The sequence below is a fragment of the Mobula hypostoma genome, chromosome 3 (genome assembly GCF_963921235.1).
Source record: "Mobula hypostoma chromosome 3, sMobHyp1.1, whole genome shotgun sequence".
NCBI classification, from domain to species: domain Eukaryota; kingdom Metazoa; phylum Chordata; class Chondrichthyes; order Myliobatiformes; family Myliobatidae; genus Mobula; species Mobula hypostoma.
Genome location: NC_086099.1, coordinates 3470714 through 3485640, shown reverse-complemented (window position 1 = coordinate 3485640; position 14927 = coordinate 3470714). Strand labels below are relative to the sequence as shown.

The 14927-nt window shown below is 45.2% G+C and overlaps 1 protein-coding gene across 3 annotated transcripts in view; it reads left to right on the top strand.

Moving 5' to 3' along the window:
* The window catches only part of st8sia5 (ST8 alpha-N-acetyl-neuraminide alpha-2,8-sialyltransferase 5), a 116440-nt gene extending 102576 nt beyond the window's left edge, over positions 1-13864 (top strand). For all 3 annotated transcript variants that reach the window (XM_063042585.1, XM_063042584.1, XM_063042586.1), the window contains exons 6-7: positions 3844-3936; positions 9767-13864. In XM_063042585.1, the coding sequence (XP_062898655.1) occupies positions 3844-3936; positions 9767-10229 (556 nt within the window). In that variant the 3' untranslated portion in view covers positions 10230-13864. The remainder of the gene's footprint in view (positions 1-3843; positions 3937-9766) is intronic.
* The last annotated feature ends 1063 nt before the right edge of the window (positions 13865-14927 follow it).

Genomic DNA, 14927 nt, shown 5'->3' with positions numbered 1-14927 from the left:
TATGATAACACATTTTGGTAAAAGGAACAATACTGCAGACCATTATCTAAGTGGGAGAAGATTCAAACATCAGAGGTGCAGAGGGACTTCAGAGTCCTCGTGCAAGACTCCCAGAAGGTTAATTCTCAGGTTGAGTCTGTGATAAAGAAGACAAATGCAATGTTGGCATTTATTTCAAGGGAAACAGAATATAAAAGCAGGGAGATAATGCTGAACCTTTATAAGACACTAGTCAGGCCTGTCTTGGAGTACTGTCAACAGTTTTAGGTTCCATATCTCAGAAAGGATATGTTGTCATTGGAGAGAGTTAAGAGGAGGTTCACGACGATGATTCTGGGAATGAAGGGGTTAACATATGAGGAGCGTTTGGCAGCTTTGGGCCTGTACTCACTGGAATTTAGAAGAATGCGGGAGGATCTCCTTGAAACCTACTGAATGTTAAAATGACTACATAAGGGAGGCGGGGAGAGGATGTTTCCTATGCTGGGGTTATCCTAACTAGAGGGAACAGCCTCAAAATAGTGGGGCGACCTTTTAAATCAGAATCAGAATCAGGTTTATTATCACCGGCATGTGACGTGAAATTTGTTAACTTAGCAACAGCAGTTCAATACAATACATAATATAGAAGAAAGGAAGAAAAAATAAATCAATCAATTACAGTATATGTATATTAAATAATTTAAAAATCTTGCAAAAAATAGAAATAATATATATTACAAAAGTGAGGTAGTGTCCAAGGGTTCAATGTCCATTTAGGAATTGGATGGCAGAGGGGAAGAAGCTGTTCCTGAATCGCTGAGTGTGTGCCTTCAGGCTTCTGTATCTCCTACCTGATGGTAACAGTGAGAAAAGGGCATGCCCTGAGTGCTGGGGGTCCTTAATAATGGACGCTGCCTTTTTGAGACACCGCTCCTTGAAGATGTCCTGGGTACTTTGTAGGCTAGTACCCAAGATGGAGCTGACTAGATTTACAACCCTCTGCAGCTTCTTTCAGTCCTGTGCGGTAGCCCCTCCATACCAGACAGTGATGCAGCCTGTCAGAATGTTCTGCACGGTACATCTGTAGAAGTTTTTGAGTCTATTTGTTGACATGCCAAATCTCTTCAAACTCCTAATGAAGTATAGTCACTATCTTGCCTTTTTTATGACTACATTGATATGTTGGGACTAGGTTAGGTCCTCAGAGATCTTGACACCCAGAAAGCTTGAAACTGCTCACTCTCTCCACTTCTGATCCCTCTATGAGGATTGGTATGTGTTCCTTCATCTTACCCTTCCTGAAGTCCACAATCAGCTCTTTTGTCTTACTGATATTGAGTGCCAGGTTGTTGCTGTGGCACCATTCCACTAGTTGGCATATCTCACTCCTGTACGCCCTCTCGTCACCACCTGAGATTCTACCAACAATGGTTGTATCGTCAGCAGATTTATAGATGGTATTTGAGCTATGCCTAGCCACATAGTGATGTGTATATAGAGAGTAGAGCAGTGTGCTAAGCACACACCCCTGAGGTGCACCAGAGTTGATCGTCAGCGAGGAGGATATGTTATCACCAATCCGCACAGATTGTGGTCTTCCGGTTAGGAAGTCAAGGATCCAATTGCAGAGGGAGGTACAGAGGCCCAGGTTCTGTAACTTCTCAATCAGGACTGTGGGAATGATGGTATTAAATGCTGAGCTATAGCTGATGAACAGCATCCTGACATAGGTGTTTGTGTTGTCTAGGTGATCTAAAGCCATGTGGAGAGCCATTGCGATTGTGTCTGCCGTTGACCTACTGTGGCGAAAGGCAAATTGTAATGGGTCCAGGTCCTTGCTGAGGCAGGAGTTCAGTCTAGTCATGACCAACCTCTCAAATCATTTCATCACTGTAGATGTGAGTGCTACCGGGCGATAGTCATTAAGGCAGCTCACATTCTTCTTCTTAGGCACTGGTATAATTGTGGCCTTTTTGAAGCAAGTGGGAACTTCTACCCGTAGCAGTGAGAGGTAAGGAAGAATTTTTTTTGCCAGAGAGTGGTGAATCTGTGGAATGCTCTGCCACAGACTGTAGTGGAGACCGTCCATGGGTATATTTAAAGTGGAAGTTGATAGTTTCCTGGTCAGTCAGGGCAACAAAGGATATGGTGAGAAGGCAGGTGTATGTGGTTAAGTGAAATTGGGGTCAGTCATGATGAATGGTGGAGCAGATTTGATGGGCTGAATGGCCTGCGTGTGCTCCTATGTCTTCTGGTCTTCTGGTCTAACTAGATTTGTACCGGAGTTTAGAAGAATGAGGGGGAGGGAGGTTCTCATTGAAACCTATCAAATATGGAAAAGCCTAGATAGAGTGGATGTGGAGAGAATAAAAACACAAAATACTCTGCAGATTCTGGGGTCAAAGCAACACTCACAACACGCTGGAGGAACTCAGCAGGTCGGGCAGCATCCGTGGAAACGATCAGTCAACGTTTCGGGTCGGAACCCTTCGTCAGGACTGAAGAGAGACGGGGCAGAGGCCCTATAAAGAAGGTGGAGGGAGGGTGGGAAGGAGATGGCTGGTAGGTTCCAGGTGAAAAACCAGTAAGGGGAAAGAAAGGGGTGGGGGAGAGGAAGCAGGGAGGTGATAGGCAGGAAAGGTGAAGAAGGAATAGGGGAAAGCACAATGGGTAGTAGAAGGAGGTGGAACCGTGAAGGAGATGGTAGGCAGCTGGGGGAGGGGGCAGAGTGAAACTGGGATGGGGGAAGGGAGGGGGAGGGAATTACTGGAAGTTGGAGAACCCGACGCAGACTGAGAGACCGCTTTGCTGAACATCTACGCTCTGTCCGCCAGAGAAAGCAGGATCTCCCAGTGGCCACACATTTTAATTCCACATCCCATTCCCATTCTGACATGTCTATCCACGGCCTCCTCTACTGTAAAGATGAAGCCACACTCAGGTTGGAGGAACAACACCTTATATTCCGTCTGGGTAGCCTCCAACCTGATGGCATGAACATTGACTTCTCTAACTTCCGCTGATGCCCCACCTCCCCCTCGTACCCCATCTGTTACTTATTTTTATACACACATTCTTTCTCTCTCTCTCCTTTTTCTCCCTCTGTCCCTCTGAATATACCCCTTGACCATCCTCTGGGTTCCCCCCCGCCTTGTCTTTCTTCCCAGACCTCCTGTCCCATGATCCTCTCGTATCCCCTTTTGCCAATCAACTGTCCAGCTCTTGGCTCCATCCCTCCCCCTCCTGTCTTCTCTTATCATTTTGGATCTCCCCCTCCCCCTCCAACTTTCAAATCCCTTACTCACTCTTCCTTTAGTTAGTCCTGACGAAAGGTCTCGGCCTGAAACGTCGACTGCACCTCTTCCTAGAGATGCTGCCTGGCCTACTGCGTTCACCAGCAACTTTTATGTGTGTTGCTTGAATTTCCAGCATCCGCAGAATTCCTGTTGTTTGGAGAATTCTATGTTCATACCAAGGGGCTGGAGATTATAGTTGACCGATCTTTTCCATGGATGCTGCCCGACCTGCTGAGTTCCTCCAGCGTGTTGTGTGTGTTGATGTGGAGAGGATGTTTCCTGTCATGGGTGAGTCTGGGACCAGAGGGCACAGCGTCAGAATTCAAGGATGTTCCTCCAGAACAGAGATGATGAGGAATTTTCTTATCCAGAGGGTGGTGAATCTCTGGTATATTGAAGGCAGAGGATTTAAGGCTCTGGATTAGTCAGGGCATCAAAGATTATGGGGAGAAGGCAGAAGAATGAGGTTGAGAACGATAACAAATCAGGCATGTCTCAATAAGCTGAATGGCCAAAATCTGCTCCTGTGTCTGACGGTCTGTCTCCCTGTTGGCTTCTGCATCAGGTGTAACTTGCCACCGATCTCCGAGAAATACAGCACGGACGTTGGACTGAAGACGGATATTGTGACAATAAATCCAAGCATTGTGATGGAGAGGTGAGTTAGTTCACTGACTGTATCCCAGCGTGGCAGGTTCGTGTTCACATTCATTCAGAGTCACGTGATTCTACAAGCCTGCACCAAATCCTGTTTCACCTGCGGTATCCTGGGGAAGTGTACTGGAGTGGGAGTGGAATAGGAGTACAATCCCACATTGCTCCTGTACTGGGGTAGCCTGCAGAGGCCGAAGATGATGGATACACTGTTGGGGACCTTTCACCATTTGTCTTAATGGACAGACAATCTGATGACAAGAGCGATGAGGAACATTGGTTCTGGAAGAACGATCACTGATCCACTCTGGGAACACAGTCTGTGGCTGGATGAGTTCCATTCTCTCAATTGTTGCTGTTGTTGTAGGATGTACGCGTGCTGGATCTGGGTTACTGATGTAGAGTGCATGTTCCAACTGTCTCACTGACTCAGGAAAGCAGACAGTGTAACTAAATTCCACCCATCCTAAAACCTGACACACCCCCGACATTCTCCCTTCTCCCCTCTCCCATCGGACAGTACAGTCATAAACACCCGCACCCAGACATTCTCCCCTCTCCCATCGGGCAGTGCAGTCATAAACACCCTCACCCAGACATTCTCCCCTCTCCCATCGGGCAGTGCAGTCATAAACACCCTCACCCAGACATTCTCCCCTCTCCCATCGGGCTGTATAGTCATAAACACCCTCACCCAGACATTCTTCCCTCTCCCATCGGACAGTAAAGTCATAAACACCCTCACCCAGACATTCCCCCCTCTCCCATCGGAAATTGTTCCTAAGGATGAACCAGACTTGACATCATTTTCTGAAGTCAATGCAATAGAAAATTTGTGGGCAGAACTGAAAAAGCATGTGTGAGCAAGGAGGCCTACAAACCTGACTCAGTTACACCAGTTCTGTCTGGAGGAATGGAACAGAATTCCAGGAGCTTATCTTTAGAAGCTTGTGGAAGGCCAGCCAAGACGTTTGACCCAAGTTAAACAATTTAAAGGCGATGCTACCAAATACTAACAAAGTGTATGTAAACCTCTGACCCACTGGGAATGTGATGTGAGAAATAAAAGCTGAAATAGGTCATTCTCTCTACCATTGTTCTGACACTTCACATTCTTAAAATGAAGTAGTGATCCTAACTGACCTAAGACAGGGAATGTTTTCTAGGATTAAATGTCAGGAATTGTGAAAAACTGTGTTTAAATGTATTTGGCTGAGGTGTATGTAAACTTCTGACGTCAACTGTACTTTCTTGGTGTTCCCTTCCTCTGCCAGGAATGAGGACCCTAGACCTTCTGTTGGTGTTTCTGTAGCTCTGGGTTTTTACGGGATGAGGTTGCTAGCACGATGACCAACCCTCCCCCTTTCACACCGGGCTTGGACTGTCCATGACTGAGTTATTGAATGGTTCCCTGGTATAATAAGGTGGACTCTTAACTTCATAATTGACCTCGTTATGATTTTGCACCTTATTAACCCCTGGGTGCTAGTGAGGGTAGAAACAGGATGATTTGGCAAATTATGATGTGGCAGACAAGCTGGAGCAGGGGGCAGGGCTTCAGATTCTTGCATCATTGGGATCTCTTCTGGGGGTGGTATGACCTGCTCAGAAGTGACAGGCTGCACCTGAACCCAAGGGGGACCAATATTCTTGTGGGCAGGTTTGGTAGAGATGTTGGGGAGTGGTTTAACTAATTTGGCAGGGGGGAGGGTGGGTTCCGGAGTGAAGGAACTCAGGGTAGGACAGATGGTAAAAAAGCAAAGATAGCATGCAATCATACTGGCAGGAAGGGCAGGCAGATAATGGGACATAATTGCAGCCAGCAGGGTGAGTATCAGTGCATTAGGGATGCAGAATCAAAAAGGGTAACAAATACAGAACTCAAAGTGTTATATAGTAGTAGTAGTCATAGTCATACTTAATTGATCCCGGGGGAAATTGGTTTTCGTTACAGTTGCACCATAAATAATAAATAGTAATAGAACCATAAATAGTTAAATAGTAACATGTAAATTTATGCCAGTAAATTATGAAATAAGTCCAGGACCAGCCTATTGGCTCAGGGTGTCTGACCCTCCAAGGGAGGAGTTGTAAAGTTTGATGGCCACAGGCAGGAATGACTTCCTATGACGCTCTGTGTTGCATCTTGGAGGAATGAGTTTCTGGCTGAATGTACTCCTGTGTCCAACCAATACATTATGTAGTGGATGGGAGACATTGACCAAGATTGCATGCAACTTAGACAGCATCCTCTTTTCAGACACCACCGTCAGAGAGTCCAGTTCCATCCCCACAACATCACTGGCCTTACGAATGAGTTTGTTGATTTTGTTGGTGTCTGCTACCCTCAACCTACTGCCCCAGCACACAACAGCAAACATGATCACACTGGCCACCACAGACTCGTAGAACATCCTCAGCATCGTCCGGCAGATGTTAAAGGACCTCAGTCTCCTCAGGAAATAGAGACGGCTCTGACCCTTCTTCTAGACAGCCTCAGTGTTCTTTGACCAGTGCAGTTTATTGTGAATTCCTATCCCCAGGTATTTGTAATCCTCCACCATGTCCACACTGACCCCCTGGATGGAAACAGGGGTCACCGGTACCTTAGCTCTCCTCAGGTCTACCACTAGCTCCTTAGTCTTTTTCACATTAAGCTGCAGATAATTCTGCTCACACCATGTGACAAAGTTTCCTACAGTAGCCCTGTACTCGACCTCATCTCCCTTGCTGATACATCCAACTATGGCAGAGTCATATCTCAATGCGCAGAGTATAAGAAATAAGGTGGATGATCTTGTTGCACTTTTACAGATTGTCAGGTATGATGTTGTGGTCATCACTGAATCGTGGCTGAAGGATGGTTGTCGCTGGGAGCTGAATGTCCAAGGTTACACATTGTATTGGAGGGATAGGAAGGTAGACAGAGGGGGAGGCGTGGCTCTGCTGGTAAGGAATGGCATCAAATCAGTAGAAGGAGGTGACATGGGATCGGAAGATGTTGAATCCTTGTGGGTTGAGTTAAGAAACTGCAAAGGTAAAAGGACCCTGATGGCAGTTATATACAGGCCTCCCAACAGTAGCTGGGAGGTGGACTACAGATTACAGCAGGAAATAGAAAGGCATGTTAAATGGGCAATGTTATGTATGTCATGGGAGATTTCAACATGCAAGTTCATTGCTAAGATCCGGTTGGAAATGGATCCCAAGAGAGTGAGTTTGTTGAATGCCTACAAGATGGCTTTTTAGAGCAGTTTGTTGTTGAGGTATATTGGATTGCCTGTTATGTAATGAACCAGAGGCGATGAGGGAGCTTAAGGTAAAAGAGCCCTTTGGAGCCAGTAATCACAATATGATTGAATTCAACTTGAAATTTGATAGGGAGAAAGTAAAGTCTGACGTAGCAGTATTTCAGTGGAGTAAGGGAAATTACAGTGATATGAGAGAGGAGCTGGCCAAAGTAAATTGGAAGGAGATGCTGGCAGGGATGTCAGCAGAGCAGCAATGGTGTGAGATTCTGGAAAAATGAGGAAGGTGCAGGATAGATCTATTTCAAAAACGAAGAAACACCAAATGGCAAAATAGTACACTGTGGCTGATAAGGGAAGTCAAAGCTAATGTAAAAACAAAAGAGAGGGCACACAACAAAGCAAACATTCACAGGAAAATAGAGGACTGGGAAGCTTTTAAAACCCTACAGAGAGCTACTAAAAGAATCATTAGGAGTGAAAAAATGAAACAATATCAAAGTAGATAGTAAAACTTTACCAAGTACGCAAAAAATTAAAGAGAGATGAGAGTAGATATAGGACCGCGAGAAAGTGAGGCCAGAGAAATAATAACGGAGGACAAGGAGATGGTTGATGAAAATGAGTATTTTGCGTCAATCTTCACTGTGGAAGGCACTAGCAGTGTGCCTGATGTCGTAATGTGTGAGGGAAGAGAAGTGGGTGCAGTTACTATTACAAGGGAGAAGGTTCTCAAAAAGCTGAAAGACCTAAAGGTACATAGGTCACCCGGACCACAGGAACTGCACCCTAGGGTTCTGAAAGGGGTAATAGTAGAGATTGTGAAGGCATTAGTGATTACCTTTCAAAAATCATTGGACTCTGGCATGGTGCCAGAGGACTGGAGAATTTCAAATGTCTTTAAGAAAGGTGGAAGGCAGCAGAAGGAAAGTAATAGACCAGTGGTTGGGAAGATGTTGGAGTCAATTGTTAAGGACAAGGTGATGGAGTACTTGGTGATACAGGAGAAGATAGGACAAAGTCAGCATGGTTTTTATAAGGGAAAATCCTGCCTGATGAACCTGTTGGAATTCTTTCGGGAGATCACACCTGGGATAGATAAAGGGGATGCAGTGGATGTTGTATATTTGGACTTCCAGAAGCCCTTTGACAAGGTGTCACACATGAGGCTGTTAACCAAGTTAAGAGCCCATGGTAATACAGGAAATTTACTAGCATGGTTGGAGCATTGGCTGATTAGTTGAGGCAGTGAGTGGGAATAAAAGAATCCTTTTCTAGTTGGCTGCCAGTGAGTTGTGATATTCTGCAGAGGTCGATGTTGGGATCGTTTCTTTGTATGCTGTATATAAATGATTTATATGATGGAAAGGATGGCTTTGTTCCCAAATTTGCAGATGATACTAAGATTGGTAGAGGGGCAGGTAATGTTGAGGAAACAGGTAGGACAGACAGTTTAGGAGTATGGGCAAGAAAGTGGCAAATGAAATACAATATTGCAAAATGCATGGTTAGGCACTTTGGTATTAGAAATAAATGTGCAGATTATTTTCTAAATGGGGAGAAAATCCTAAAATCTGAGATGCAAAGGGACTTGGGAGTCCTTGTGCAGAACACCCTGAAGGTTAATTTGCAGGTTGAGTCGGTGGTGAGGAAGGCAAATGCAATGTTAGCATTCATTTCAAGAGGTTTAAAATACAAGAGCAGGGATGTGAAGCACTGGTGAGGTCTCATCTAGCGTATTTGTGAACAGTTTAAGGCTTCTCATCTTAGAAAAGATGTGCTGGCATTGGAGAGGGTCCAGAGGAGGTTCACAAGGATAATTCCAGGAATTAAAGGGTTATCATACGAGGAACGTTTGATGGCTCTGGGTCTGTACTCGCCTGAATTTAGAAGGATGAAGGGGGATTTCATTGAAACCTTTCAAATGTTGAAAGGCATTAACAGAGTAGATGTGGAAAGGATGTTTGCCATGGTGGGGGAGTCTAGGACAAGAGGGGCAGCCTCAGGATAGAGGGCTGTCCATTTAAAAACAGAGATGTGGAGAAATTTCTTTAGCCAAGGGGTGGTGAATTTGTGGAATTTGTTGCCACATGCAGCTGTGGAGGCCAGGTTGTTGGGTGTATTTAAGGCAGAGATTGACAAGTTCTTGATGGAATACGGCGTCAAAGGTTACAGAGAGAAGGCTGGGGAGTAGGACTGAGGAGGGGATAAAGGATCAGCCATGATTGAATGGCAGAGCAGACTCGATGGACCAAATGGCCTAATTCTGCTGCTGTGTCTTATGGTCTCCTGGTCTACTTGCAGTGCACTTTCTCTGTAGCTGTTAGACTGTATTCCACACAGAGGACATACAGACTCCTTACAGGTGACATCGGAATTGAACGCTGAACTCTGACAATCTGAGCTGCCGTAGCGTCATGCTAACGGCTTCACTACCGTGGCAGCTTTTTCACTGTACATGTGACACTAATGAAGCAATTTACAGATTAATGACTTTGGGAAATGGAAAAGTAATGATGGGGACTAAAATTGAAAAAGAGAAATTTCCCTTGTTGAGCTTTGTTGTGAAAATGTTTTTGCTTTTAGATTTCAAAAGCTGGAAAAGTGGAGGCGGCCATTTTACGAGGTCCTACAAGCCTATGAAAATGCATCTGTAGTCATGCCAGCTTTCTATAACACCCGCAACACGGATGTTTCATTCAGAGTCAAGTATGTTCTGGACGACTTTGAGTCACAGCAGTCCACGTTCTATTTCCATCCCCGCTACCTTGAGAATGTTTCCCGTTTCTGGATGAGATACGGGCTGAGAGCGAAGCGTCTCAGCAGTGGTCTTATGCTGGTCACTGCTGCAATGGAGTTGTGTGAAGAGGTCCACCTCTATGGCTTCTGGGCATTTCCCATGGACCCCTCTGGGTTTTACATCACCCACCATTACTATGACAATGTCAAACCTCGGCCAGGCTTCCATAAGATGACTTCTGAAATCTTCAACTTTCTGCACATGCACAGCAAGGGGATTCTACAGGTCCACACAGGGATTTGTAGCTGATGTTTGTTACTGTGGAGACAGACACACCTAGAAATTCTGATCAGATAGATAAATGCAATACACATTGAAATATTCATTGAAAGGGCCACCCTTTCATCTCAATGGGTAGATAAGTATGCAATAATTAGCCTAGTTATGCTATCACTGTGATAAGAAATACAAAGATGTCTTCAATAAAACTTTGACCTTTTAATAATCGTTGGTCAAAGGGTTAACATGAGGTTTTATGGGAAGTTGTCAGTGGTATTTCCAGCTGTTTGATTCTTTAACCAGTTCAATGTGGAACCTTCTGAGTTTCAGTCCTGGCAGCTGTTGATTTTCTGCTCGTGACGATTTTTGTTTAAAGATGAGCTTTATTTGTAACATGTACATCAAAACAGACAGTGAAACACCATTTTTTTTGTCAAATCAAATCAGTGAAGATTGTGCTGGGGGCAGCCCGCAAGTGTCGCCACGCTTCTGGCGCCAAAGTAGCATGCCCACGATTCACTACCCCGAACCCATGCCATGGTAGTGTTGCGGTCCGCACGCCGCCATTACGGCTCAGGGCGTTCTAGAGTTCAGAGTTCAATTCTCTGTAACGAACACACACAAAACGAAGAGTCTCGGCCCGAAACGTCGACTGTACCTCTTCCTGTAGATGCTGCCTGGCCTGCTGCGTTCACTGGCATTTTTTGCGTGTGTTGCTTGAATTTCCAGCATCTGCAGACTTCCTCATGTTTGCGTCCTCTGTAAGGAGTTTGTACGTTGTCCCTGTGGATTTCCTCCAGCTCTCCAGTTTCCTCACACAGTCCAAAGGCAGTTAGATTGTCCTGTGATTAGGCTAAGGGTTGTTGGACAGTATGGCTCATTGGGAGGTGGGGTGGAGGGGTGGCATTACTGGTCAGGGATACTATTACAGCTACAGAAAGGGTGGGGAATGCTGCAGGATCCTCTTATGGGTGGAAGTCGGGAACAGGAAGGGAGCAGTTACTCTATTGGGAGTACTTGAAAAACTTTTTCACCCAGAGAGTGGTGGATATATGGAATGCTCTGCCCCAGAAGGCTGTGGAGGCCAAGTCTCTGGATGCTTTCAAAAAAGAGATGGATAGAGTTCTTAAAGTTAGTGGAATCAAAGGTTATGGGGATAAGGCAGGAACAGGATACTGATTGTGGTTGATCAGCCATGATCACAGTGAATAGCGGTGTTGGCTCAAAGGGCCGAATGGCCTACTCCTGCACCTATTGTCAAGTATTGTCTATTTTAACCAATTTCCCCCTGGGATCAATAAAGTATGACTATGACTATGACTATTCTATAGGCCCCCTGGTAGCAGCAGAGATACTGAGGAGCAGATTGGGAGGCAGATTTTGGAAAGGTGCAAAAATAACAGGGTTGTTATCATGGGTGACTTTAACTTCCCTAATATTGATTGGCATCTGATTAGCTCCAATTATTTAGACAGGGCAGAGTTTGTTAAGTGTGTCCGGGATGGATTCTTGTCACAATATGTTGACAGGCCGACTAGGGGGAATGCTGTACTAGATCTAGTATTAGGTAACGAACCAGGTCAGGTCACAGATCTCTCAGTGGGTGAGCATCTAGGGGACAGTGACCACTGCTCCCTGGCCTTTAGCATTATCATGAAAAAGGATAGAATCAGAGAGGATAGGAAGATTTTTAATTGGGGAAGGGCAAATTATGAGGCTATAAGGCTAGAACTTGCGGTGTGAATTGGGATGATGCAGGGAAATGTACTATGGACATGTGGTCAATGTTTAGGGATCTCTTACAAGATGTTAGGGATAAATTTGTCCCGGTGAGGAAGATAAAGAATGGTAGGGTGTAGGAACCATGGGTGACTAGTGAGGTGGAAAATCTAGTCAGGTGGAAGAAGGCAGCATACATGAGGTTTAGGAAGCAAGGATCAGATGGGTCTATTGAGGAATATAGGGTAGAACGAAAGGAACTTAAGAAGGGGCTGAGGAGAGCAAGAAGGGGGCATGAGAAGCCCTTGGCGAGTAGGGTAAAGGAAAATCCCAAGGCATTCTTCAGTTATGTGAAGAACAAAAGGATGACAGGAGTGAAGGTAGCACCAATTAGAGATAAAGGTGGGAAGATGTGCCTGGAGGCTGTGGAAGTGAGCGAGGTCCTCAATGAATACTTCTCTTCGGTATTCACCAATGAGAGGGAATTTGATGAAGGTGAGGACAATATGAGTGAGGTTGATGTTTGGAGCATGTTGATATTAAGGGAGAGGAGCTGTTGGAGTTGTTAAAATACATTAGGACAGATAAGTCCCCGGGGCCTGACGGAATATTCCCCAGGCTGCTCCATGAGGCGAGAGAAGAGATTGCTGAGCCTCTGGCTACATCTTTATGTCCTCGCTGTCTACGGGAATGGTACCAGAGGATTGGAGGGAGGCGAATGTTATCCTCTTGTTCAAAAAAGGTAGTAGGGATAGTCCGGGTAATTATAGACCAGTGAGCCTTACGTCTGTGGTGGGAAAGCTGTTGGAAAAGATTCTTAGAGATAGGATGTATGGGCATTTAGAGAATCATGGTCTGATCAGGGACAGTCAGCCTAGCTTTGTGAAGGGCAGATCATGTCTAACAAGCCTGATAGGGTTCTTTGAAGAGGTGACCAGGCATATAGATAAGGGTAGTGCAGTGGATGTGATCTACATGGATTTTAGTAAGGCATTTGACAAGGTTCCACACGGTAGGCTTATTCAGAAAGTCAGAAGGCATGGGATCCAGGGAAATTTGGCCAGGTGGATTCAGAATTGGCTCGCCTGCAGAAAGCAGAGGGTCGTGGTGGAGGAAGTATATTTGGATTGGAGGGTTATGACTAGTAGTGTCCCACAAGGATTGGTTCTGGGAAGTCTGCTTTTCGTGATTTTTATTAACGACCTGGATGTGGGGGTAGAAGGGTGGGTTGGCAAGTTTGCAGACAACACAAAGGTTGGTGGTGGTGTGGATAGTGTATAGGATTGTCGAAGATTGCAGAGAGACATTGATAGGATGCAGAAGTGGGCTGAGAAGTGGCAGATGGAGTTCAACCCAGAGAAGTGTGAGGTGGTACACTTTGGAAGGACAAACTCCAAGGCAGAGTACAAAGTAAATGGCAGGATACTTGGTAGTGTGGAGGAGCAAAGGGATCTGGGAGTACATGTCCACAGATCCCTGAAAGTTGCTTCACAGGTAGATAGGGTAGTTAAGAAAGCTTATGGAGTGTTAGCTTTCAAAAGTTGAGGGATAAAGTTTAAGAGTCGTGAGGTAATGATGCAGCTCTATAAAACTCTGGTTAGGCCACACTTGGAGTACTGTGTCCAGTTCTGGTCGCCTCACTATAGGAAGGATGTGGAAGCATTGGAAAGGGTACAGAGCAGATTTACCAGGATGCTGCCTGGTTTAGAGAATATGCATTATGATCAGAGATTAAGGGAGCTAGGCTTTTACTCTTTGGAGAGAAAGAGGATGAGAGGAGACATGATAGAGGTATACAAGATATTAAGAGGAATAGATAGAGTGGATAGCCAGTGCCTCTTCCCCAGGGCACCACTGCTCAATACAAGAGGACATGGCTTTAAGGTAAGGGGTGGGAAGTTCAAGGGGGATATTAGAGGAAGATTTTTTACTCAGAGAGTGGTTGGTGTGAGGAATGCACTGCCTGAGTCAGTGGTGGAGGCAGATACACTAGTGAAGTTTAAGAGACTACTAGACAGGTATATGGAGGAATTTAAAGTGGGTGGGAGGGGGGGTTATATGGGCGGCAGGATTTAAGGGTCGGCACAACATTGTGGGCCGAAGGGACTGTACTGTGCTGTACTATTCCATGTTCTATGTTCTATATTGGGCTGGAAGAACCTGTCCAGTGCTGTATCTACAAATATAACCCATACGTCTTTGGAATGTGCAAGGAAACTGGAGCACCCGGAGGAAACCCGCATGGTCATCGAGAGAACGTACAAGTTTCTTTCAGGCAGTGTCAGGAATTGAACCTCAAACTTACAACTGGCTAAAGTGTTACACCAACCACTACACTTTTATGCCCCCCATGTTTATTAAACCCTGAGGTCAGTTTCTACTCGAGTGTAGAGAGTAACACTAACCCTAATGCCAAGCACCAACTCTCAATCCCCAAAGCCAAACTGAATCAAATTTACTTTACAGAAGAGGACCTGTCCGCTCAGTCTGTCCACATTGGCCAGAAAGGCATTACTGTACCGTGCATTCTGGCTAACTGTGACACATCAGAACCTGTACATTTTGCTCGATTAAGCAGCTGTCTCAATTAGCCAAAGTTTCATGGAACTAGTTAAAAAGTTATAGAGTTCAAAGTAAAATGTATAATCAGAGTATATACATGTCACCACATACAATGCTGCGATTATTTTTCTGCAGGTATACATAGCAAATCTATAGACAAGTAACTGTAAACTGTAAGCAAATTGTGTGGCTAGGCTTAGCTCAAATACCATGCATAAATTTGCTGATGATACAACCATTGTTGGTAGAATCTCAGGTGGTGACGAGAGGGCGTACAGGAGTGAGATATGCCAACTAGTGGAGTGGTGCTGCAGCAACAACCTGGCACTCAACGTCAGTAAGACGAGAGAGCTGATGTGGACTTCAGGAAGGGTAAGACGAAGGAACACATACCAATCCTCATAGAGGGATCAGAAATGGAGAGAGTGAGCAGTTTCAAGTTCATGG